This window comes from Chamaea fasciata, unplaced genomic scaffold, assembly GCF_029207755.1.
Source record: "Chamaea fasciata isolate MVZ Bird 193981 ecotype frontalis unplaced genomic scaffold, bChaFas1.0.hap1 SCAF_8, whole genome shotgun sequence".
Lineage (NCBI taxonomy): Eukaryota > Metazoa > Chordata > Aves > Passeriformes > Sylviidae > Chamaea > Chamaea fasciata.
The window spans coordinates 9118469-9144334 of record NW_027094093.1 but is presented as its reverse complement, the minus strand read 5'-3'; the positions used below and the strand labels follow the sequence as shown (position 1 = coordinate 9144334).

Sequence of the window (25866 nt, the reverse complement as noted above, 5' to 3'; positions counted from 1 at the left end):
AGACCTGAGTTCATGCAGGCATTTCTACAGATTCTTCCATTTGTGGCCCAGTCCATAAACACATAACGTTCCATTTGCATATGTTTGGTGTTATTTGGAGCACAGGAACCCGTCTTCATGAGCAAGCCTGAACCTTTCGGTACCTGCTGATCTTTTGGTCCTCTGCTCAGTATCTGTGTTTCGAACAGAGGAATGGGTAAGCTAAAAGGAAGGTAAAGCTTGCAGGAAAGAAACGTTCCTGCTTACACACAAAAATGTGATCCCCAAAACTCAACACAAGCTGAATTGTGCTGGGCTTCTCAAGTTGTCTTTAACCAGATACCTACTTCCTAAATAGGACTGCTAATGGCAAGAGTAAGTACCTTCAAAAAATTACATTTATGGTTTGCAGTCATGCTAGTTTTTATGGTCTAGTTACAGCTAGTCCCAAAATTTGTTTTTCCTAACCTTTGTTTCCAGAGGTTTATAGGAATGAAACAACATGATCTACAGCCAGTGTTCAGCTGCCATGGATATATGGAACATGCACCATAATTCCTGGCTGCAGCCACTGCCATTGTGAAGGGATTTACAGTTATCCAAAAAAGTCTTTTTATATCTGACTAAATCACTTTGTAGCGCCTAGATACTACTGCATCTTGGCCATTTTTCAGACCTCTCATTTGAGACAGACCAGCATTAAATAGAGTTCTGTATGAATTCCATCTAACAATGCAGGCCTTGAAGTGGCTTCGCAGATCTGTCCTGAAATTTACTGCAGCCAGCCCCAGACCCACTGCACACCAGAAGTCACAGGGAAGCTTAAGTTCTTCTCCCTTTGAGGTCTAGGAGGACTGTTTAGCCCAGTTCCTCTGTAGGACCAACACTCTGACACAGTCACGGTGACACAGGGTGGTGGCACCTGTGATGCCTGGGGACTCTGCTGTGGTGCCTGGGTTCCACACTGTAGCAGCTGTGCTGCTGTTGTGGGTGTCAGTGTGTAATCCCCAGCACTTCATCCACGTGCCAGGAGCATGGTAGATACTGTCTTTGATATTTTGACACCCTGAAGGCATTTCCCCTCTTGATAGCATCTTCTTTCCTTTCTCAACTCCCCTGCTTCGCCTTCACAAAAAGAAGGAGGGGGAAAAAGAAAAAAAAAGGCATCTGAGACAAGACTCTATCAATCTTCCTTAAGGAACAGGATGGGAAGTTAATCCCGTTTTCTGGATTTGGGGAGGAATTTCCCTCACCCTTGGTTCCATCCTTCCTCTGGGCTCCAGGCCCTTTGATCATCTCAAGAGTCATCCTTGAAGGATACTGTTCAAAATGATGCACAGCAGCTGTTAGCCATCCATTAGACTAATTTGAATTAGTTGGTAGATATTAAGGAGTACCACAGTGTATTTTTATGCCCAACAGCTCTATTTTAAGGCCTAGTTTCTGTGAATTTGCTGTTAGGAATCACAGAGCCGTCCCAAGGAATTGAGAGTTAAAGTTATAATGAGATGCTGGAATATCTGTTTTCAGGAAACATCAACATTTAAATATTTGTGTTTGATCTAGTCTGAAATGTTAAAAAAAATTATTTTGAAATATTCATAGAACTGAATTTCCTCAGAATTTTGTTTCATGGGATGTTTTGGCATTCTTTATGAAATGTTAGATATCAAAATATCATGAGATGAAAGCATATGACAGTTGTAATAAATAAGTTGTAACCATAAGGAAAGTTGCTACTTAGAACTGACTGAAACATCCTTTTTTTGTAGGAGTAGTATCATCATGTCAAATTGCAATACAAACACGAGATAATTTGATCATTTAGACACGTGCAGTGGTAACCTGAGCTTTAATACAACAAAGCTTTCCCCTGGATTCAGGAGTAGTATAGACGCATCTGATGGAATTAAAGGAGATACGGTTGGGGGGGAAAAGAAGGAGCCGGTGTATTTATTGTTGGTAGACCTTCAGAATTAGACTAGATGGAGACATGTGACAAATTTTCCCTGGTTTAATAGATTTGGGTAAAGAAAGTAAAAACAGACAATTATTTTGCGACAACCGTATCACTTGGCTGATGGTTCCACTTCTTTCCATTGAACAGACCTTCTAAAATGTGCATTTACTTTTTCAATTGAACACACTTGCTAAAAGCCACACCCTGTGTGGTAGTCGAGAAAGACACTGCACTCAGAGTGCTTCATTAAAAACTTCCGAGGGCTTCAAGTATCAGCTCCTTGTTATCTAAAAGTCCCTCATTCCCTTTCTGTGTTGCAGTCCCATGGGCAGCTCCACGCCACTCTGGCTCTTTCTTCCCTTCTTCTGCAGTTCCATCTTACCCCTCCTGTCCCTCTCATAACCTCCTGTCCCTTCGTCGTCACAGCAGGGCCAGCAGACTCCAGCGGAACTCCAACTAAACTGCCTCCCAGCTAACTCACTCTTTATCACACCCATAGCTGGGAGGGCAAGGCTGTTCCCGCTCTTTGATAATTAACAAAGCTGCAGTGTATCGGAGGCAGGATTGCCTTCAGCACTGGCTCTGTCTTCCCACAACCCTGCACTGATTTTTCGAGCAGAGCAACATAACTGTTCTTTCCGTATTAACATTTAGTGTATGAAACCACGAGTGACAGAAACTTGTTTCTGAAGGAAAATGGGAATGGTTTAGAGAGTATGAATTTTAGCGGGAGATGCAGCAGTTTGAATATTAGCTGTGCCTTCTCCCATTCTTCTGTCCCTACAAACATTCCTCTGCATTCAGGATAAACCCAGCCTTGACAGTTTGAGGAGCACCTCCGTATCACCGAGCAAGCAGAAGTGCTCTTAATAACTCAGGTTTGAAAAGCAATATTTACCTGCCTAGAAAGGTGACTTCTTACACACTTGGGCTGTCATTTTACCTTGTACCCATGAGCATTAAGTGACTGTGAAACTCTCTTCTTGGAAATACAACAGCTGTAAACAAAATGTGCTATTAGAGTACCAGTGGCAGTGCATGTCAGAATATTATCAGCACCGAATCAAAATGCACTGCTTTGCCTACTGCTGTTATCACAAGCCTTAGCCATTTTAGACAGCATTACATAACAGCAAAGTATCTTTCAGGGGAGGAAAAAAATTAAAACTCTCCCTATGGTTTTAATCTCCCTCTTATTTTATCTGTGGTTTAAAGCTGTGTTAGGTATACACCAAAAACACCCCTTCCCTAGAGTATTTAGTTTACAATTTCATTTAATAATGGAAGTGTACTTCCATCCAGCTAGATGGGAAAGGATTAAATAAAAAGCACTGTTCTAAAATCAAGTAACAGTAGTGTAGCCTGTCTCCATGCTCAGCAAATGAAGTAGCCATGGAAAAGCTTGTTATTAGTCTATAATATCAAAACTGATAAACTATTAGTGTTTTGTCAGGCATGATAAATGCTGAACATTTTCCTCTGCAGATTGCCTCAACAAGAACTGTGACTGTTTTTAGACACATCTGGCTCTGCGGATTTTTTTTCCATCCTGCATTTCAGTGATTTAAAAGGCCTTGGCTGGGCAAAGGATGTCAGCTGTTTGGTTTAAAATACTGTTATAAGAGTCAATAAGATTTAAAGAGGCAGTAGGTAAAATTCTGGCCTTGCTGTAAGTTGTGGGAGAGTGGCTATTGAGTTTAATGGCTTTGAGATTTCTCTGGATGGCTTTTTCATCCATTTTTATTCTTAGTAAATCTTCCATTTCCCAGAATTGCCCATTCTTTTCCATTCAGCTTTTCCTGCTTTCAATATTAGCTCTAGGAGTGAGCGTGGAGTTAAAATACCAAACCCTTCATTTTCAGAAATGCCATCTTTACATCTCACTTCTGTGGCACTGCTGCAAGACAATAATAACAGGTGTGTAAAAATAGTAAACGCAGGTACTCATTTATAAAAAAAACAGGTGTTCTTAATAGACTTTTCTGTCTGTGCTTCAAAATGAGCTGTGTGGCCAGTGATGAATCCCAGGACCTCTGCGGCGTAGAGGAGCTGTTCCGCTCTTCATGGAAGGAAATTGCAGGGCGAGCTCTGTGCTGGCTTTCCTTCCCATCACACAGGGAGAGCCACGGGTCTGGATGGAAGGGTTTGATGGGGGATAGGCCACCAGATGCTGCTGCTGTTGGCTTGTTCCAGCAGGCAGAGTCTGGGCTGGCTCCGTGGGGAAGTCAGCTCAAGGACACTGCGCTCGTGGAAGGGTTTGCAGTCGGCAGACGAGGGGAGGTGACGGCTCCATAGCCGTGTGCCTTGGAGGGGGCCCTCACAGCCCCTCGGGCTCTGACAGGCACAAAGTGTGCTCTGCAGCACTGGGTGGGCTCCTCTCTGCATCTCAGAGATCAGCCACTGCCTGGTAGACCTTCGGCACTGGAGTAATAGACAAAAAGCTTAAATTTTTGTGGTGCCATTGGACGCTTTTGATGAAAACCCAAGAACACGCAGAGGTTTTGGCTCTGTCCCTCCATTACAGGGTTTCACAACAGATGGGGAACAGCGTATCTTTGGTGAAATAAGTAAAGGAACGTAGCAGGTTTTGCTGCAGTGACATTTTATATTGTTTTATCCATTTTCTCCTACACTTAAAATTTGGTATAGTAAAGGATATCTCGCCAGCTCCAGGCATGGGAAGGGATGTACACTGCTTGGTGTGCTCCTGTTTACCAAGTAGGAACTTCAAACATATAATCTGCTGAAAGCCAACCCTCTGAGCAGCCACAAAAGATTTTAACAATACAACTGGACTGATACAAAAAGCAAGGTTGTAGACTGTGTGGACCCATTGCCATCACAGTTTTACAATGCAGGACTCGGGGCAAAGGGGTGAGTAAAAATAGCATCAAACCACGCAGGATTCATCCCTCAGCAAGTGTGGCATTTGATTTGTAAAGAGCAGTGATCACAGGTTTGCAACATGCCAATAAAATGTTTCTGAGCGTAACAAAACTTTTCTGAATAGCCTGAAAAAAGCCGTGAAAAGTATGGCTGAAACCATGCTTTTAGCCAACAACAGATATATCTCTGAGTAGTCACAGGCCATTCAGGGTCGTGCTCTGGCAACTAAAATAACCAGGATGTTCACAAGGGATTTGCCAGGCATGTGATTCAGGAAGTGTACAAAAATACCACATATAGGAGTCAAGTATTTTTATTTCAGTCTCCTATTTTCTCACACACACCTCCCCCAAAATCTGCAGCTCTTTCTTTAGTTTCCTGGATGAATCCTCTCAGGCAGCATGTTTTTACAAGCACAGATGCTACCTTGGAAAAAAAGAAAGGAGGGAACGGAGCCAAATGGGTGTCACACTTCAGCTTGGCAGCATCTTGCCAACATGTGCCCTGAAAAAAAAGGAAAAGAAAAAAAAAAAGGACCAATTTTAGTAATCAAAACTGAATATAAAATCAGTTCAAAACTAGGGCTGTAAAACCCTCGGATTGTCAGAAGGACTGAAGGAAACCCTTGTAGCCAAAATGACATCCCTGACTTACTTGTCCGCACTGTCACCTACCTGGGTAACCTTTTCTTATCCGTGCCTTCCATCAAACAAACCTTTGACAATTTTGCTGTTCATATTTGCTTTCATTTGTAATTTTTTGAGTTTGTTTGAAGTGTGGGACCAGAAAGTAAAGTCTCATGATCCCATGCTGGCAGGCCTAAATATAAGTCAGAGACCTTTTCAAACACCACTTCTCTGTGGAAAACAATCCATTCAGACCTGGAGTTCCTATTGTAAATTAGGGGGCAGCCTGGTAATTGGATTAGGGTGTGCTTTTATGTGCAGCAGTTTCTCAAGAGGAAGTTCCTGCTTTGTTTCATTGATTGCCTGCCAGTAAAAGCCAGGCAGGCAGCTGAAGGGGCAAGGATGGATGGAAAATGCAGCTCTGTATCATGTAAGATGTGCCTGGTCTCTGAGTGTGATCAGGGGGATACAGGTTGTAAGTGCATCTCCACACAAACTGGAAGCATGCTTTGTTAATCTACGGTTTTAATTGCTTAAAAGCAATTTCTATCAGTGTAGTCTTTACGATCTGGAAGAGCTGCTAGTTGCACCAGTACTTAAATACCTGCAGGCCATCTGCTTGGGTGCCAAAGAACGGAAGACATCAGGACATCTGGGATTGGATGTGCAAATTGGAGACCTTTGGAGTCTACGCTGTTCTAGAGATTGGAGGGAAAAGGAAGAAACCATGTTTGCCTTCCACATTTCCAGAGAGGGTTTGGAAATAACAGATTAAATTTACAGGTGTGATCCTGAGAACATATGGTACAGGATTTAATGTGGCAGGAATTGCAAGGGCCTAACTTAGGGCACTGTAGTGCTGCTTCAAGAGGACTTGCACCCCATTTCTCCACTTTCATCGTCCCCATCGAGGAAAAGATATGTCCTAGGGGGGCAAGATGAATCCTGGTTTTTTTCTGGGATGGGCTCCCATTTTTCTGCTCGAGCCCCCTCCAAGCACACCCTCAGCTGGAAGATGGAGACATCATCAGTCATGCGACTGTCCCCCGGGGCAACGCCAGCCAAACGATCCTGCTCCTTCAACACATCAATATTCCTGACATCCGTCTTAAAACTTAGGTCATGCATATCCATCTACTTTTCAAAAAGTGTCAGAAGGATACAAATATCCCTTCACTATTTTTAGAGCCATATCAAAAGTATTTATCAGCTTTCTGGCACCTCATCCCATTTGTCATAGTTGATGCTATCTACCAGTTGACGGTGGAGGATGAGGTGCTCTAGAAAGGCAGCAACAGGTGGATGAAACTCCATAAGCTGAGACGACGGAGAGGGTGACTCCTGGGAGTTGTTGTGCCTGTTGTCACAGTCAGGAAGTGCCTGTTACAGTCTTTTGAGAGCAGGCACATGGGAGCAGCTCATCCCCGCCTCGGTGTTTCCCAGCCCAAGGGGATGTGGAGGGAGCAGGGAGCTCAGCCTGGGAGCAGGGCTGAGCTGTGGGGGAGGAGGACAGCTGATGGGTGGTGACCACCATCCATTCTAGTGCCCACTAGCCCTCCCACACCACCTGGTAATGCCAAAGGACCGCCTCCCTCAGCACACACCCTGGCTGTGCATCCCAGCTCCAACGTGCATGAGGACGGGGCTCAGTCTGTGTACTATGCATAATTCATACTGCTCATGCAAGGTGGTACAGGAGAAGTGCTGAGCGTCTTGTTTCTCCATGCACGCATTGCCAGCAGGAAACTCTTCCAGCTCCTCCGTAGCACACACCTCGAGGCCTGGCATCAGGCAGCTCCTCATTGTGCAGGTAACCTGTTCATCGGCCTCGTGCCACAAAATCAGGGTATTTTCATAGCACTGTTGGTTTTTAGAAGGCAATGTATTCAGGTTGAAACTTTGCCCACATACCATCTGCTTCAGCCTTATCTTCTTTGACAAGAAAGCTGAATATATAATGTCCACTTGGCTTTCCTGGTGTTACATAAGGTTGTGGTTTTGTGTTAGGTTCGCAGTTTCAGAGCTCCTCAACAGCTCCTGCGACATGCTCCTGCTCTTGTTTTCAAGTGGAGAATCAGTGACAAAAATCAATACCATCTTCATAGCTATAATGAATGTGACCCACAGGCTTCTTTAGGATGACCACAAGCTTCCATCATATGTCTGAGGGCTATTTGCAAATATTGATTGGTATTGCAGATTATCTGTAGCCATTTCTTATGAAATCTTAAGGTCTTGCAGTTTTGCTCTCTGTGCTCGGTTTGGTATCAAAGGTACAGCTATAAATCACAGGACCCACCAGTCACAGTTGATAGCCAAGGTTGCTGAATTGTGAAAATCAGGTGTTTCAGGGGGTTTTTAGCTGCTAAAGGAGGATGATTCTCAATCAGCTCCAAGTGAGGGAAAGCACTGCTTTGGAATTGAAGCAGACTCTGTTTACTTGAAGTGGGGGAAAAAAAGTGGGACCTTCATATGCAAATGTATGGCATTTGGAAATGTCATATAGCCACATCTACATATAAATAAGCTGCTCTGGAGTGCGGCACTAGCCGGGCTGCTTTGATATAGAAATTGCATGGCAGCACACAAAGCAGAAACAGCAGGACGCCACTCGGTCAAGTTCGGGGAGTTTTGTTCCTTAATCATCACTAAGTTAACTAATAGTGCTGTGTCACTGCAGTGCTAGACTGTGAAGGGTTGTGAAGAGCTGCTGGTTAGTGAGAATCATGTGTGTGTGCTGCTGGGGCTGTGCAGGAGGGATGGTGGTCTGTCTCCTGTGCCCCAAAAGACAGAGCTGAACATAGAGATGTTCCTCTGGCAGTGTCCCTCCTAGCCATCCTCTGCACATCCGTGCCTGCTTTCTCTGAAGGAGACACGATTTGGTTGTATAAAGAAGCATCTTCTGCTGCTAACATCCACGTACTGGGGTGGCATTTCCATCTCTGTCTAATCTGGTATTAAACAGTAAATTGAAACTCTCAGGCATGCTTTTTCAGAGGGAAGCACACAGAGAGGAGCCCTGATCTGGCCGTTCCTGTCCATTTTTTACACCCTCCAGCACTGGCACTAACGAGTAGCTGGAGGAGAGGTGGATGGGAGAGAAAACAAGCCTTCGGCTCCACTGTTGGGTGGAATTCTTCACCGAGGGTGACACCCGCTCTGCTCCTGCGGTGCGGCGTGTGATGGATCCAGCTCGCCCCTCTGCCTTCAGGCACGCAGCCTAATTGGAGGGAACCTCACAAATCTCTGAACTGACACCAACCCTTTTTCAACACAGAATTACAATAATAATAAGGTTAACTCATCCTCTAAGGGCTCTGTCATGAGCTGCCTAAGGAGATCGTATGCATGGGGATAAACTACGACTTTATTTCTTTACACTGCTGGTTTCTGAAGGGGGGAGCATGCTGCTCCCACAAGGCTGGTGGCATCTCTCTTAGGCAGGAGAATCTGAGTGAAGGGAACATCAGCAGCTTGCCAAAAAACAAAGAGTAGCTGAGTTAGCACGAAGAGGGATTTAATCTAATCTAAGAATGGGATTAACACAGATTTATTCAATCCTGACACAAAAGGAGGCAGCACAAACTGTAAGAGCCCCTTTACCCAAGGCTTTGGTAAATCCACAATACAGCCCCGCATCATTAAGTCCCAACCTAGCAATGATTGAAGCCCTCAAGGCTCGCCCCAGCAGCTGCCTTAAAGAGCTCTGTCTGTACTGCTTTCATCCAGAGACATGGGGAGATGGCTTGGGCACAGCTGACAAAGAGGTGACACAGGCAGCCGGGGACCTCCCCAGTCTGCTGGGAGCAGAGTCTAGTGTGAGCACCTGGGCATGGAGAAAATGCTGCTTTGGAGCAACACCTTAGCCCATGGGGTGGTTTTTTCTCTTCCAGTTTAGCTGACATTGCTGGGTGTTCTCATTCAGAGGTGTGAGCAGGGGTTGCTGCCATGTACTCACATCACTCTGCAACTTTGGGTCGTATTGCACCTTGTATGGCAGTAACTACTTGGCAGAACCTTCTTTTTTTACATGCAGGAGCTTTGGCTTTTAGGGGCCTGTACAATCTCTAGGGTAAGGCATCTGTGAATTCAAGGGGACAACAGACACTGTGAAAAACAAGGGTGAAGAAAGAAATAGAAAAACAGTCCTGGTTTAGTTTTGAGTAGACAAATGGTCTTGTTATGTATGCAGGAAAATGATTAACAAGTTGCTTGATTTCAATCAGTTTTCTCAAAGAAGGAAGATATACTCACAGATGTTGTAAATAAAAGTGCTTCTTGATTTCCAAAGTTCAGCAACAGCTTTAACATATATAGCATAGCCCCATATATCTGCTGACACGCTGAAAGTATTTTGTTCCCCATTTGAACATCTGGGGATTATTAGTGTCTTAATTCATTGGTTTCTATTATTAATTATGGCAGCAGGCTGAATAATTACGATGCATTGCTGCAAAGACAGAGCAAAATATTTTTTTTTCAAAGTGCACTAGGACATCTTGCCATCATCTCAAACATAAAAAGCCCTAGATTATTTTTAAAAAGGAAAGTGGATTTTATCTTATTCCAGGGAACTGATTTGCATAGGGACATTTAAAATTAATAAATTACTGTGTTCAGCAAGCCTATTTTGTGCCTGAGAAAAGAAGTGAATGTAATTTATTTCACCATGTTCCATTTCTTTTTTTCGCCTCGGTGAAGCAGCTAATATGGGAAGGGTATTTTTTGTGCAGCTTCTGTAGAAAAACTAGCTTCAAGTTTGTACTTGGAGTGGCTGCAGGAGGAATTTAGGCTCAGGCTGCAGCATAGTGGTGCCAGACGTTTTCAGCTGACATTTGGTGTCTCATTTTCCACTTGCTCTCAGGGAGAGTGGGCTGGTGAGCTCCCTCTTGAGCAGCAGCAAGCACTTCCTTCGGAATTCTCACTCAACGCCCACCCAAACAGTGATTTTCAGGCGAGTTGCTTGCACACATTTCCTTCATTGTGAAGAGGCTCTCTATACTTGTAAAAGCAAGGTTTCAGGAGAAGGGAACGTGAGGGGTGAAGCTGCTCCCTGGGCTGGCCCTGAGCAGCTGGCAGCAGTGCAGTGTGGCCGTGCAGCAGGGCAAGTTTGCCGAGGACACTTGGAGATGGTCAGCAGAGAAATCTCTGTTCTGTCATCAGAGCTGGGTCTGAGCTGGGATTTGTCATGGCAGCTCTTCATTTCGAGTGAGTAGAAAGCCTGCCTAAGGACTTCATCCCTAAGTTGATGTGGGACCTCGCTTCCTGTTGGATGCTGTTGAAGAGGGGGAGAAGTACCAGCAAACCTGCTAAAGTAATTCTGCACTCTCAGAGGAAGCAGCACCATTGTCATCCTTCTCCTGGACCTTTGAAACATTCCTGCAGATGTTCCTGGCCCGAGACAGTTCCCTTTGACATCCAAAGGGCAGCAGTTGCTGACTCTGTGAAGACTGAGGATGAGTAACGTAAACTGTCCCTAGGCTCATCCACAGGGTTCAGATTCCCACCTGTAGTCAATCAGCTGAAGCTCTTTCCCAAAATTCAGGGCATCCCTGCCTTTGCTCCACAGGTGCTCTCTGGGTGTTTGTTTTGATTTCAAACAAGAATTGCACAGAAGTCTCATGCAGAGCAGAAGAGCTTTGATAAGAAAGTTGCCAGGGCTGTGCTCTGCAGCATCTTTTTGGGAGAGCCAACAGGGAGGTAAAAGGAGTGAGGGGGAATTGCTTCCAAAAAGGGTTGAGAAGGTTAAAGGCACACACTTGACCCAAGAATCCCTTTTTCCCTTCATATGTCCTCTGATAATGTGATGTGTAAGAAGTCACTACTTCAATATCAGCGAGAGCTTCCGTCTGCAAATTTGACTGACCTCAGCAGTATTAAAAGATTAAATTATTATGTAAGTCAATTCTCCTTAACCACTTTTTCCAATGAGATAAGTGTCAGATTTGCTTCTGCTGCACATCATTCACTGTGTCATCCCTTATTTGATGAAATAGATGTGTATGTATGTATTTTCAGGCCTTCTCTTTGTCCAGGGATGACTGTACACTAGGTGTTGACATTATGCATGAGCTAATATTTTCTCATATGGGCACAGCTTAATAGTTATTATTTCCAAAGCTCCAGCATTACCTGATGTACATCAGCCAAAATGCTAACATCAGAATTTACAGGCTGTGGCCCTCTACTTTGCTTGCTTGAAATCACCTAGAAAGTCTCACTGATTCACACATGAAGAATGACAGAATTATCAGCCCTGCAGAACTAATTGTTAAGTGCCTGGCAGTCAGTTCTTGGATACAAGAATCCTATTTTTGCCTAGATTTTTATTTTAATTTCTCTGAAGTGGATTGTAGGACCTCATGTCTGGGAAGAATTTTCTGGGTACTCCAGACAGTACTTCATATAATCCTCATCAAGGGCACTAATGGATTTATTCTTTTGTCAGCAGCACATGTTTGGTTGTGGAACAGAAGCTCCACGTTAGCTCAGAAGGGAGCTGGGGACCAGTGAGGGCTGCCCAGAGAAGAGTCTGGCTGCCTTGTTTTCATCACTTGCAGAGGCACATCCTGCCACCAGGCAGACTGTTCCAGCTTTTGAATTGCATCTTTCACTGAAATAGCTACCTGAGAATCTGAAGGGTGCACATTCGACATCCAAAGACTGAGGGAAAGCCATATAGCTAAACCAGAAATTAAAATTAAAATGATACAAAATACATTTGAAATCATTCTTCTGTGCCATCTTAATGAAAGGCAGGAACAGGCACGGATATTAAGGAATTTAGATAAGATAGCTTTAAATAATTTATTAAACGTTTTAGAAGACAATCCATCAGGAGAAGCAAGATCACTGAGTGGGTGGTCAGCCACACTGGATATCTCTTTAGGATCCCGTTTATCCCAGAGAAATAGCTCATCATCTCTGCATCTCCCTGCCATCCAGAGGGAGGTTGGATAGCAAGGGTTCAGCTGGGAGACTTTTCCAGTGAGAGAGAAGATAAGCTGTTCCAGGCTATACAAAATAGCATCTGGCCTCCACGCACTTAAAAATAATGTGTTTTGACTAGTGTGTCTTATTTGATAGGCTATCATGTCATGTGCTGGCACTAACAAGAGATGTGAACAATATGAAATGTCATGTTAGGCTAAAGATGAAAAAAATGCTGCAGAAATGCAAAAGATGTTGGCTTCATCAAAGTGACTTTTTTCGATCAGAAAAGTGCTTCAAGAAAATGATTCTTGAATACAATTGATCTGGAGGGTGAGGGTGTCTTTCTTTTCTGAAATAAAAAGGACAAGCGTTTTGAGAAACGTGGCAGTAATTTCTTTTATCCAAAGATAAGAGAGACTGACCCAGTCAGTCCAATTTTTACCTCTAGTCTTACAGCTGGCTCCTGCCTCAAATCCTGTCCATCACAAAAAGGTACAAATCTGTCCTTCTGGCACAAATAAAACTTTCCCACGTCATTGCCAATAACAATGCAGCAAGTCTAGTGTGTGAAGTGAAGCTACTGAATTTAACATTATCGAAACCTGAGTAACTTTGAATTTGATCTGGGTCATTGCTTTATGCATACAGATCTGCTGTGCTTGGGAAAAAGTGGGTTTGTATTTAGCTTAGCTCTCTGTAGGTGTGAGGTTGGTGTGGTAGAGGGGCTCCTTAGTGTAGTGATACTGTAGTTTGATTACTAAAACTTGCATCCAGTACTGAATTTATAAATAATCCTAGGTTTTTATAAGGGTGGAAGTCCTAATTTATTTAATTTAGGTTTAATTTTTTAAGATATGCACAGTTCTTGTTTGCTTCATAACCTCAGCATGGGTTTTATTTATATCCTCTCTTTTTAGAGTCTTCTTCTTATAGTTCTTGTTTCATGGTGATGTAAACCCTGTGATGCATCCATAAGAGTTAGTATCTCATCAACAGCTGGATTGCTGAAAAATGCTCAGGTCCTTCCAGAAATGGGAGCACTCAGTTTTAACATGAAGGGACTTTGAAAGCATGCCTGGGTGTTTGGGTCTCTACATTGGCTCCAAAAAGATGGCTTTTTTAGTGAGGAAAATAACCTGCTTTGAGGCAGGGAAATATTTTGTGTGTGTTCAAAATCTGCTTGGAGGGGGAACTTCTCAGTCTGAACAAAATGATGTTTTTATTGTGGTCTGTATTTCGAGTAACCTTAAAAGCAGATCAAACTAAAAATTTGCCCCCTCTGTGCCTTTATATAAATCCCTGGCTCTTTTGGAGGAGTCATCAATCAAAATGAGATACAGATAATTTGTGTCACAAGTTTTGTGGGCTCTTCTGAGACAGGTGACAAGTGTTCCTGTATGAAGTGTTTACCCTATGAAGTGTTTATCCTACGAATGCTAGCAAAGCTTGGGCCATCTCATTTTAGATTCAGAAAAGCATTTTCCATCACAACATTATGCTTAGAGGTGTAATTCTGCAATTACAAGTTCTGCATGATCCTAGATTCACTTTAAAGTGTGCTAGAGACCTTGTTAAAGAAAACATGGTTTCTACCCACATGGTTGCCAACCTTGCAGCCTACACACAGTGAGAGCATCTGCACGTCCAGATAGGTCCTGGTCTCCAAGTCCCAGATTAGTCTGTCCTGAAAGTTACAATTCCCCCCTGCCCAATCTTGAAGTGTGCCTTAAAAAAAAAAACAAAAAACAACTTAAACCAAAGTATTTCATACCGTTTAACCACACTGCTGGCTGATCTGAGAGAGGAGGGATTCTTGCACTGAGTGGTGGTGTGCAGACATGGCAGGGGTGCCTCAATACCTGAGAAGGAACAATCAGAGATACACACACGTGCATGTGCACACAGAGCAGTTTCCTGTTCTTCAGAGAGGAAGCAAACTTCCTCTGGCAGTGGAGGATTTGAAGGAAATGGCATTTTGTTTTCCACCACAGAAAAAAAAAAAAGTGTGTTCATAAGGATCCCATAGTTCTTGCTGCAGTTTCCTGGACAGAAATAGCTTTGAATGTGGGCCATAGCAGGAGTCAAGCACACCCAGAACCCATCAGGCACAGTACATAGGTGATCCCTACATTTCCAGCAGCAAAAATGCCTGGGCAAGCCTTCAAAGGAGGTTGTAGCATACCTCTAACATGCCTCCTGTCAGCACGTCCTGTCTGTGCTGTCCCAGAGACAGCTGTCAGCCCCCAGTCCAGGAATCCTCACTGCCCCCATGCTCCTGCACTGCCTGGTCCGCAACAGCCTCCACCAGCCTTGCACAGGTATCCCAATGTAATCAGGGAACAGGGAAATACATGCTGTGTTCAGCATATGTGCATTTGAAAAGATGCAATATGGTCCAGAGTGCAGAGGTCCTGAAAATCCTAAGGACGAAAGAGAAGCTAATGCTGTCAGCAGGGACAGAGAGGTTGCCTGTCATTCTCATTTGCTGGGAGCTGGTCCTCGCCTGTTTTCACACAGGGACAATATAACCAACTTTATTAGTGCAAGTGGTTAGAGACTCTTACAACTCTCCTTGGACAGCAGCGACAGAAAAGAAATTCATTATGAAAATCTGAATCTTGGATCTGCTGCACACACTTTTCCCAGAGGTGGGATAATACCTAAGCATGCCTGCTGCTGGCATGACTGGCTCGGAGGCAGAACACAAATTGCAATTGTTTTATAACACTTGGGGACTTCCTTCGGAAGATAAAAATGCTTCAACTTATTTCACGTGCAAACTACATTTCCTCAGACATCCATCATGAGATTTCTTTCTTCTGGTTTTAATTAATCATGGCTAGAAGATACTATGACAGCAAAAGGAGTGTTACCATTTGAGATATCATAAATATTGGTTAAATGGAAGAATTTGCCAAAATTACCCAGATTAATTAATGCCTTGGTGGCCTAAAACATTCATGTGAGTTCATGGTGGTAAAACTCTGTGTTTCAGCCTGTGAAGTTGAGCACATACCTGTTTCAAAACCAAATGAAGCCTCCATTTTCCTGGCTGGATGAAGGGATTTTCCAGGATTTGCAGTCTCAGTGACTCTTTAACTGCTGCAGAAAGTCAAACTGGTTTAAAGTGCTGGATGCACTGGGATGTGGAGGAGGCCACTGGGCTTTGGGGCATGGGCGTGCAGCACTGATGATAAACTTCAGCTCTGGACTTCTGCTCTACTTCAGCCATAAAATTGTCTTGCTGTATATGTTCTGTTGAATTACAAAATGTATTGTAATGTATATTACATGCAAATGTCCAGTCTCTCTCCCCACCTTGTCTCAGTTTGAGGAGACAGTCCATAAAATAAACCAGAAATAATCAGGTATTTTGCATGTGCTATTCTGTCATCGGATTTTGAATAGTCACGTTATTTTCTCAGTTGTCTCATTTGCTGTAACTTGACAGGAATTATAAAAGACTGAGATAAACCCTTGCAAATCTCACATCAGCCAACCTGTTTGAATGGGCAAACCCTTGCTCTTGTTTCCCGTGAACAACATCTTTCACATCTTGTTCGTCTGGTTTTCCTTTCTTTCATGTGTTGAGTTCTTTCCCTCACTTCACCTTATCCTAACATGGCCAAGTTAACTTTTCCCTTCACCTGTGTTCACAGAGAATGCAAATAAACTGGAAGAAAGTGCAAGAGGGATCTACATCCCTTGTCCAGAGCATTACAACGGCTTCTGCATGCATGGCAAGTGTGAGCACTCCACAAACATGCTGGAACCGTCCTGCAGGTAACCCTTCTCCTACCAGCAAGGGAAGGCTACACACATGGAAACACTGACTTACAGAAACAATCTACATCAGCTATGGAAAATAATGGCAACCATGGCCCTTTGTGCTATAAAACCCATCAGACTTAAATTATTCAGCAAAGTCCCAAAAGTGTATTGAGTTATGAACAACGTTAATTGACTGTAAAGCCATCCAGTAACCTTCAGTTATATTTAGATGTGTTTTTAAAAGCCCTTCACAAAGCACTCAGACCACGCTAGGTGCCCTCCTCAGCCTGAGGGAGAGGAGTGCCACCAGTGTGTGTCCCTGCTGTTGCAGGAGTGGTGCTCATGGGGCAGCTGGCTGGGGCAGAGGTGGCTGCTTCAGCAGGAGGTGATTTTGGAGGAGATTTGGGGAGGGAGGAGGAATAAAGTGAAAGCACTATAGTGCTCCTGCAGTGAATGCCTCCCTGCAGATATTACTTCTGAAGTCCACACAGTGGCCAGGTGGCTGGAAAAGGACTATTACACATGAAGCACCATTTTCCTGGGACGCTGAAATGGGAGCTCAAAGATACAGGACAGACTCTCCCCAGGGCAGAACCTCAAGCCAGCTTCTCCTGAGTCACACAAACAGCCAGGGCACATTTTGCTCTTTGCAGCTGCTGCATTTTAGGTGCTCCATTCAGCTGGAAAATGTCCTTTCCTCAAGGTGCTGGCAGCTGTGGGAAAGCAGAAGAAAAGGGAGGAAGCACAAGGCTTAACCCATCAGGGTTAGTGCTCCACTAACACACCTGAGAGGAGCCCAGGCCATCTGTCTCAGTCCCTGACAGTTGCTGCTGCCATTGACCTGGATTTTCACATCTTGCTTGGGCAATTAAGGGGAAACAGGGCAAGAGCTAAAACTGTAAAAACACTGCTTGGCCCCAGAATCACAGAGCAGTGCAGCAGGCAGCATCGGGGTGGATGGCTGCAGCATCAATAGAGGGGTTTTTTATAGCAACCAGACAAGATGTAAATGATGTATCCACTTTCAGGAACATCTAATCACATTTCATATGGAGCCTGGATGATTGCTTATCACCTCCTTAGGGGTAATCTGCATAAGGAACCACAACTCGATGGCTTTTCACCCTCCCCCACCCCCCCAAAGGAAGGGAGAAATCTAAAATATGTTGTGCAAGGAACTAAACGGGTTCTCATCACAACGTGCAAGTAGTGCCACTTGAAGCCAGTTATGTCTTGGTCCCCTGGGCACCTCCTAGCACTCTCACAGTGTTGTTCACTCTCACAGACCTTAGTGACACTGAGGACCACAAATCTTCCCTCTGAGAGGTTGAGCACTCACTGATACTCTCTCTGTGGGAGTCCATTCTGGAAAAAAAACCAAAACAAAACCACATAAGCTTATGCTTCAGCCGCTAATTTTTTTTCCAGATACAACTTTTCAGCATTCTTTGAAAGCAGCAGGTATAATAAGAAAAATATATTTTTAATTTCAGATGCGATGCCGGCTATACTGGACAACACTGTGAAAAAAAGGACTACAGCGTTTTATATGTGGTTCCAGGTCCAGTACGATTTCAGTATGTCTTAATAGCAGCTGTGATTGGAACCATCCAGATTGCTATCATCTGTGTTGTAGTCCTCTGTATTACAAGGTCAGTATCTCTGGTACTTTACAGTAGAAAGAGAAAAGACTTTTGTTTTTGCTGCAATGTGCACTGATTATACCGATTTCTGCAGTGACACTGCTGATAACAAATGCCATTTAATTCACCAGCCACCAGAAGATATCATCTGGTCCAGCCAGCCAGTGCTCCTTCATTATTATGACTGAGTTTTTACTTCCATCTTAATCAAACTTAGGTAGCAACGGTGCCTACAGCAAGTGAAGTTCTCTATTTGGTATTCAGATGCTCGGACAAATATTGTTCATATAAATAAGGGGAATATAAATACAGCAGCTGGATCAACACTTAATAAAACTAATCATATCTCCATCTGGTTTCCTTAAGGGCCCATTCCCTTCGTCCTAATCAGGCAAAGCATGCAAACTTTTAAGCCTGTTTGCAACCCCGCTGATTAAATGATTTCATTAGGCTTGAGTGCATGTTCAAAGGCACTGCACATGTTTTAGGGTGTTCCATATATGATGTAGTTGGGTTTTTTCCTTTAGTGAGGAGCAGAGGGTTGTGTGAATGGAAAAAGCCCCAGGGTAGTTCAGAATGAGAGGGGTAAATGCAATCCTTCCCCTCCATGAGCCGCTCTACTCCCCCACTTGACTGTATTACTGTCTCTGGGAGGGCTTGGGGTAAGTTCTGAATGTCAGACATATACAGGCTTCTCTTAGAAATCACAAGGTTAAATTAATTCAGCTGGCAGCACTGATAAATCACTCTTTTAAAAATAATTCTAAAATTTTTAAAAAAAAGCCAGGTCCAGGTATCATATCTCCATATAAAATAAAATCTCTACTTTATCAGTCCCTATGTTGCACTACCTGGCTGGAAGACAAGTGTAGAGCATTTGTTCTTGGAAAAGACAAAAAAAAAAAATCATAAATCCTTCTCTGGCCTAAAGGCACAAAACAAAACCTTTTCTGGCCAGAGTTCATCACCTGAATGGCAACTACCGAATGAGGCAGTAGATTACAGGAGGTGGCATTGACAGAGGTATTTCAAACAATCAAAAATACAGTGTGTAGTGAGGGAAAGAAGGTGGTGTAGTAACTGATAATGGAATAAATGTGTATTGTTTTGTCAAGTGACTCTAGTTTTGTCACCTTGATGCAGTGAGCTAAGTATTTTATTCTGAAGAATGAAGACAGGGAGCTCTGAGTGATCTGGGACTGTAATGCAAATTACCCGTCCAACTGTTTTCATACAGAGACTGTACCTTTTCCCCCACACTCCGTAACCAAGTCAATTTATGATCTTTTGACTTTTTTTCTGTAATGCATGTAATTACTGCAGAGCATCCTCCATCCCAGCATAATGATTTGAGATACATTTGCAAAAGTGTGCTCTTAAGTGGCCTAAGAGAAATCCACATGATGAGAGAGCATTGTGGCAGCATATGCATAAGCAATTGAGTTTTTGAAGTTGTCTGCTTTGGAGAACTTGACTGTACTGATTTGAACTCCAGACCCTGAATTCTTGAACGTGCTGAAACCACATTGCCAGGTTCCTGGGAAAAAGAAAGGAAACTTCACTCAGAGACTACAGCAGCCAAATTCTTTGTTGCTTATTTCAATGCAACTTCAGCTAATTAATTTAACAAGCGAGTTTGGTGCACTGCATCCATTTGAGCCTCACAAAACTACCATTGTAATCTTCCAGCTGTCGTTACTGTTGTTGCTCTTAAAATTTTACCTGTGCAGATCTGTGGGGGTGTCCTCCATTGCTGGAAGGCTCTGAGCAAGTCCTGGGAACTTTTAGGGCCATTGTTGCACAGGCACTTTATTCTGAAAAAAGAGACTGCTGACAGCTGAGGTTTGCCCCTGCCCCTTCCTCTGCCTCCTGGGCACCTGGCCCTCCAAATTGCCACCACTACCATTTCTGTAGCCACACAACCAACAGAGTCAGAGGATGGACTCAGCTGAAAATGCAAACGACAGAAGTGATGATGATTGGGGTTTAAGTGACTCAGTCCTTGGCTACTCATCACTAGTGCCAGCAATGGGAATAAGTTTCTGGGGTGGAGGAGTAGGGAACCAGAGGCCAGGAGGTAAAACAGCGAGGCACAGTCTGCCCAAGGTCTTTTAGCTTAGAGATAAAGCAAAAAAAAGAAGCAGTGATAAAAGTGAAGGAGGATGGCAAATAATAGAGGTATGGCCTGGTGTCATAATGATTCTCAGCAGTTTTCTTTACAGCTTTGCATTTTAGTGCTTCCCTAATGTTTAGTCACAGCAGCTTATTTATGTGAAGAAATAACTTGATTAAAAATGAATGCATAACGTGTTCTACCTGCTATGAATCACATTGTGAGTAACTCGAGCTCTCGAGCAAAGCTTCAGTGGAGAGAGGGAGGGAGGGCAGCCTGTGCTCCAGTACTTGGTTTACATCGATGTAACTGCTGTGTTCATAAATGAATGCACCCCACACACAGTGCACTACAAAAGACTTCTGATTAAAGAGTTAAAGACCAAGGAAAACCTATCAGTCAGTTTTAGCAGATGATTAAGTCTCAAAAGCTGGTTAAATGCCAGTGCCCCCCTTAAGAACCCCTGCTGCACTTCAGACACAACCCACCTGTAAATGCAATAGCATTGTGTGTAAGCAGCCCTGGTGTTGGTGCTGGGCACTGGGGCCTTCCCCAGCTCCCACCCACAGGTAATTTATGTTAAAACATGGGCTTTTTTGGTTCAAAGATGCCTTTTCATCATCATAATTGGAGTAATCTCTACGTTTGAATTGGTTTGTCTCGGCCTTGAAGTAAGTGTGTAGATACTGTCAGTGTTGGTTTGGGGAGAGTGCCTATGAGCTGGAGCAGTTGGTACCCACCACGCACAGCTGCATCCCCTGGGATTGCTGACCATCCTCATCATCCCCCAGCCACCTGGCTCCTCCGTGTTCTGTAGAGAATGAGTCTGGCTGCGCCCACTGTGCTTCCCTAACCCTGCTTCACATGGCTGAGTGCTGGGGCAAAGCAGGGCTGTAAATCCAGGTGCTGGGGGCTCGGGAGGAGCACTGGAAGCTCAGCCACACTGCCTGGGTGCCAGCCCTGGGTGTTGGTGGGGCTGCCTGGTGGCAGTGTCCCTGGCCGTGTCCTGCAGAGCACCACGCGGCCCTGCTGTGCGTTCCCTGCCGGCTGGGCAGGAGAGGCCGCGCGGGGACAGCGGCCGGGAGGCTCTGGGTGCGCACATGATGCACGGTGAGCCAGCCCTGTGTTTGCTAGCAAAGGCTGCCTGACTCACTCCCAAAGTTCGATGGCCTTTTCAAGGAACTCGCGGTGAATAATGAGTTTGTGATGAGATGGCAGAGCGGCTGGAATCTGCCTTAGTTCCGTAATGAAAGCTCTGCCGTGACCCCTGAGAGCGCAGGAGACGCAGGCTGGTTTTTCCTGGAGTAATGATGGCAGCCTACTTCACTGCTTCCCAGGAAGGAACGAGGCAAAATATAGCCCACAGCCATACAGCTTCTCATGAGGGGGTGGTCCTGGTGGCTTAAAAGTGAGGCAAGTCAGGACAGTCTGACCCATATTTTGCTAGACACTTACATAATTGTGTTCCAGCATTTTTAAAAATGCTTCCTAAGTTCTTATGCTCTTGTTTAGCCTTTCAGTTGACGTCACAAAACTATAACATCACTCCCATTCAATGGGGTGGGGAAATGACCTTTTTTATTTTAAGGGGTCAGTAAAAATCTATTTCATTCAGGTCTGCTTTTAGTTACTTGACACAGAGCTGCAGGCAAGTGCTTTAAGCTCTCACTGCTCTGAGGTGGGCTCTCCCCAGTGCATAACCTGTAGGGTTTCACAAGGTGCTGCTGAAAGCCCTCCTGTAACAGAAGAACATGGCAGCCCCACACAAAAGGAATGCTTTTGCATGTCAGTGTGGTCTGGAGTACTGTGGGGCCTCTTCTCATGGCACTCCAGGAGGGTGTTTCAGTCTCTGTTGTGCAGTTTTTACCATAAGCACCCCTGGCTTTCAGCTGATTAGAGAACATCCTGTGGCCTCCACCTGGGATTAAACTTTTCCATGCCTTCTGCCTGAGGGTGCCTTTCCGTGAGAGGGAACCAGAAACACACCATTAGCTTTCCATTAGGGGGAAACGTAGGATCCCCACAACAGGTGCTGCTGCAGGTGACGGGTTGAAACGTGCCCTTGCTGAGGAACACTGGAGGTCCTGAGACACGAGGGGTTTGTCCCTGCAGCTGTCCAGAGGAATGTCAGATTTGGGGCTTTCCAGCACAATTGCTTTCCATACCAAGCCCAGTGGCTGCAACAGGGTGCAGGCACCTCTAAGTAAAGTAGCTGTTTGCTCATGGGCTGAGCATGGAGCATTTCCGTGGACTCAGGGGGACTGCAGACACTTAGGGCCTTGGAAAGGCAGCCCCTGCAGCCACCGGGGACGCTGGCCTGGTGAGCGTGGGACCATCCTGGATCTTCCACCTGCACCTGGCTCAAAATAAACCCATTATTTAAAGCTGAAAAACGCGGTGCAGTTGGGATCATTGTGTTCAGGAATCTGAACATCTGCCTTGCCATAATTTCGTTCACAGTATGTTTCGGGGCTCGTGGTGGTTTTGTTTTGTGATGCCATTGCCATTAGCCAGCACATTTCATTTCATTGAGGAGGAAGCACACTGAGGGCTGGAGGATGCCCCTCTCGCCCCCTCGAGCAGATGTGTTGCTAAGAGCCGTGTATTCTCACAACTCTCTTTTCCAGGAAATGTCCCAGGAGCAACAGAATCCACAGACAGAAGCAAAACACAGGGCACTACAGTTCAGACAACACAACAAGAGCATCGACAAGGTTAATTTAAAGAGCGCATGTTTCCACAATGGCAAAACTAACTGCAGAGAGCTTGGACTACAAAATACAGTATTATAGACAAAAGATTAAGACAAGATCTACACATGTTGCCTTGCATTTGTGGTAATCTACACCAATGAGAACATGTACTACAGCTATATTTGATTATGTATGGATATATTTGAAATAGTATACATTGTCTTGATGTTTTTCTGTAATGTAAATAAACTATTTATATCACACAATATAGTTTTTTCTTTTTCATGTATTTGTTATATATAATAAATACTCAGTGATGAGAAAAAAAATTGCCTTTCTTAAATTTGCTGTATCTCATAGCTGTGTATAGTCTTGGGATATTGTACATGGACACTAACAAATCTCTTTTTTTTTCTTTTTCCAGTTCTAGTGGCAATTTTGAGTCTACTGAACTCAGTAGTAGGGTTTTGAGTTGGTCCAAGATCAGCGACAATTATGGATGTGGGAAAGGTGAAGAATAATTTAACCTACATTGAGGAGGGATAAAATATTTCAGATCCGGAGTCAACTACATTTCATCAGCCTTCTTCTCCCATACCATCTATCTTTACTCTCCCGTAGCTTAGGAAGTCTTTGCCTCCTAAATTAAATCCTAACCGAAGGGGAAATGGAAATTCTCGGTAACCGCAATGAGAGTGTCGGGGGTAACGTTTCCATTTGGGATGGAATTAGGTGTCTGTCAAGGTGAACCCTACAAGAACACTTTGCAGAATCTCCAACTCTGGTCACTGGAGTGAGTGAAAATTGCTTCTCACTCTTGATTGAAAATTATTAGGTTAAAAAAGTTAATAACATAATAACAGCTGAAATGCCAGTCCCATTTGCACCTCCTGAACATGCTGATATAATTTATTTTTTCAAAGAGAAGGTGAAAACCACTCAGAAAATACCTTATGAATAACTTTATGAGTGACCCTACTCCATTAAATGTAATGAACCCAAATGTTGGCTATACCTCAGGAAAATAAGGGCATGTGTTTTGTCACATCCGCATGATGGACAAGATGCAAAATTATTTCTGTGATAGCTGCAGCTCTCCAAAACACATCCTTTCGAGAAGGTAATTCTGCTCTAGCTTGTGCTGTGAATTTTGAAGACGGCAGAGTGAGACTGAAGGGCAGAGTGGGGTAACGTCACTGCTGCTGGATAACATCCACTCCACTAATTGAGTGCCCGAGCTCTAGTCCCACTGAGTAGCAGAACTGAACTAAAGAGCCCTTGTCAGAGCAGTCACTGTGCTGCTGCACTCCAAAGAGACTTTGCCCAGGCAGAACGCACCCAAAACAAGAGTTAGGAGTATTTCTCACTGTCATCGCCATGTCAGAGTCAGACCTGGGGTTGCCTGGGATGATGTCTCATGAGTGTGTTTCCATTTCCTGCTTCAGCATCCATCTGGTCACTCACCACCAACCCCACCAGTGACCGCCCACCCGGCCTGGCCTTCAGACACGGGTGCAGTGATACTTCTACTCTAACATGACTTTTGGTCTTCCCCCTCCCTACCCCAGCCTGCTTTAAAGTGAATCCATTGCATGATGTTCACACGGTCTCAGTTTTTGTCTTGTTCTGGGTTTCTTGGCTTTTTAAAGGTAATAAAAGGTGATTGGCAAGAGATGCTTCCAGACACCTGGTCTGTGCTGATTGATGGGAGTGGGAGTGTGGTGCTTGCACAGGCAGAGGGGCAGATGATGGCACAGGGCAGCTCTCTGGCACTGGGGTGCTGGCTCTGCAGGGACCTTGTGCTCCCTGGAGCCACAGGCTGGGCCAAGGCAGAAGGAGAGGGGGGCCATCCAGCACGCCTTGTCCTCAGCCCTCACCCCAGCTCTCCGATCTTGGAGCCTTGTTTTCAGACTGGAAGAGTGATAGAGTAGGGCAGGAGTGCACAGCAGAGGCTGTGAGCAGGTGTGATCCTGGCTGGCTGCACCACAGGGATGTTTCCATGCTCAAACCTACTGCAAAATACTCCTCTCTCTCTCCCAGTCCTTGCTGGTTTTGTGTCCCACGCTCAGCTTTAGCCAGGGTGGTCTGACAAGGAGCGCAGGCCAGGCACAGCAGCGCTGCACTGCGCAAGTTTGGTGGCACAAGAACCCCTCTAGGGAGGCTTTGCAAGCTCTGGTAGCTCATGCCCAAGTGGCATTACACTGTCCCTCCTCAGAGCCCTGCATTGCTACATGTGACACAGCGATGGCAGCGAGCTCCTCTGAGGAGCACTCCAGCAGCAGGTTCAGGATTAGGCTGAAGGAGGCAAATGTAGCCCTACCCTGCAGACACCCTTCCGTGCTTTGTGCTTCCTGAACGAAGAGTTGGAGTCTAACAAGTGTCAAACCCGCATATTTTGAGCCAATTCCAAATGTCAGTCCCACCACTGGGACTATCAGGTCTGGATTGTTTATTTCAGTTGCTTACATTAGATACAAAAATCAAACATTAGCACATACGCATCGCCATGGAGCTATACCAATAAACCTAATTTAAAAAGGCAAGGTTTGGCCTGGACAAAAATAGCACAGCATCGCTTAGGAGTGAAAATAGGAGTCCGACATACTGTCTCCAAACTTCCCAACATTATGAGCCTGGCTTTTACTGAGCAGTGGCACATTTAATCCCCAGACAGCCTGCGTTTGCCAGGTGTCATTAGCTGCATCCGCAGCTGCAGGGCCTGCCGCACAGCCTCACACCTCCCCAGCAAGGCCAGTGTTTAAATACCTGCTGCAGACAGGAGGGCAGAGAGGGGAAAGGGGTTTTCGTTTTACCACACAGAGGGCAGGTCCCACCTCTTTAGGTCTTTCAAACTTAACCTCCAACATACTGGCATGGGCACACAGTGTGACAGTAACAGTGTCTTGGGGTTGTACGTACAGGAACAGAGATTTCTACCAAAGACATTTGCAGAAACTACAAAATACAGCGGATTTGGAGATGTGGATTTTTTTCCTTTTCTGAAGGGTCTGGAAAATGCGTGTTTGTTAGATCCTTATGCTGGCCAGAATTTGAGATGTGGCAATGTCTGTGCAATTTAACAGAAAATGCAGGGAGGTGGGCTTGGTACATAAAGACCTGGCCAGGCAAAGCCATGGCCGTGGGATTGTGCCATGCACCAAAGCCTAGCTCCTCCACCTGGAGTTACAAAGAGGGGTGAAAAAGTCTTGCTGTTTGTTCTCTTCTCAGTGCCCACTTCAGCAACAGGAGCAAGGTCCCTTGT

At 44.7% G+C, this 25866-nt stretch overlaps 1 protein-coding gene across 1 annotated transcript in view; it reads left to right on the top strand.

Annotated features, from left to right (window-relative positions):
• The window catches only part of TMEFF2 (transmembrane protein with EGF like and two follistatin like domains 2), a 124892-nt gene extending 100611 nt beyond the window's left edge, over positions 1 to 24281 (top strand). The window contains exons 8-11 of the mRNA XM_066189598.1: positions 16044 to 16167; positions 17649 to 17807; positions 22539 to 22625; positions 23029 to 24281. Of these exons, the coding sequence (XP_066045695.1) occupies positions 16044 to 16167; positions 17649 to 17807; positions 22539 to 22625; positions 23029 to 23125 (467 nt within the window). The 3' untranslated portion in view covers positions 23126 to 24281. The remainder of the gene's footprint in view (positions 1 to 16043; positions 16168 to 17648; positions 17808 to 22538; positions 22626 to 23028) is intronic.
• The last annotated feature ends 1585 nt before the right edge of the window (positions 24282 to 25866 follow it).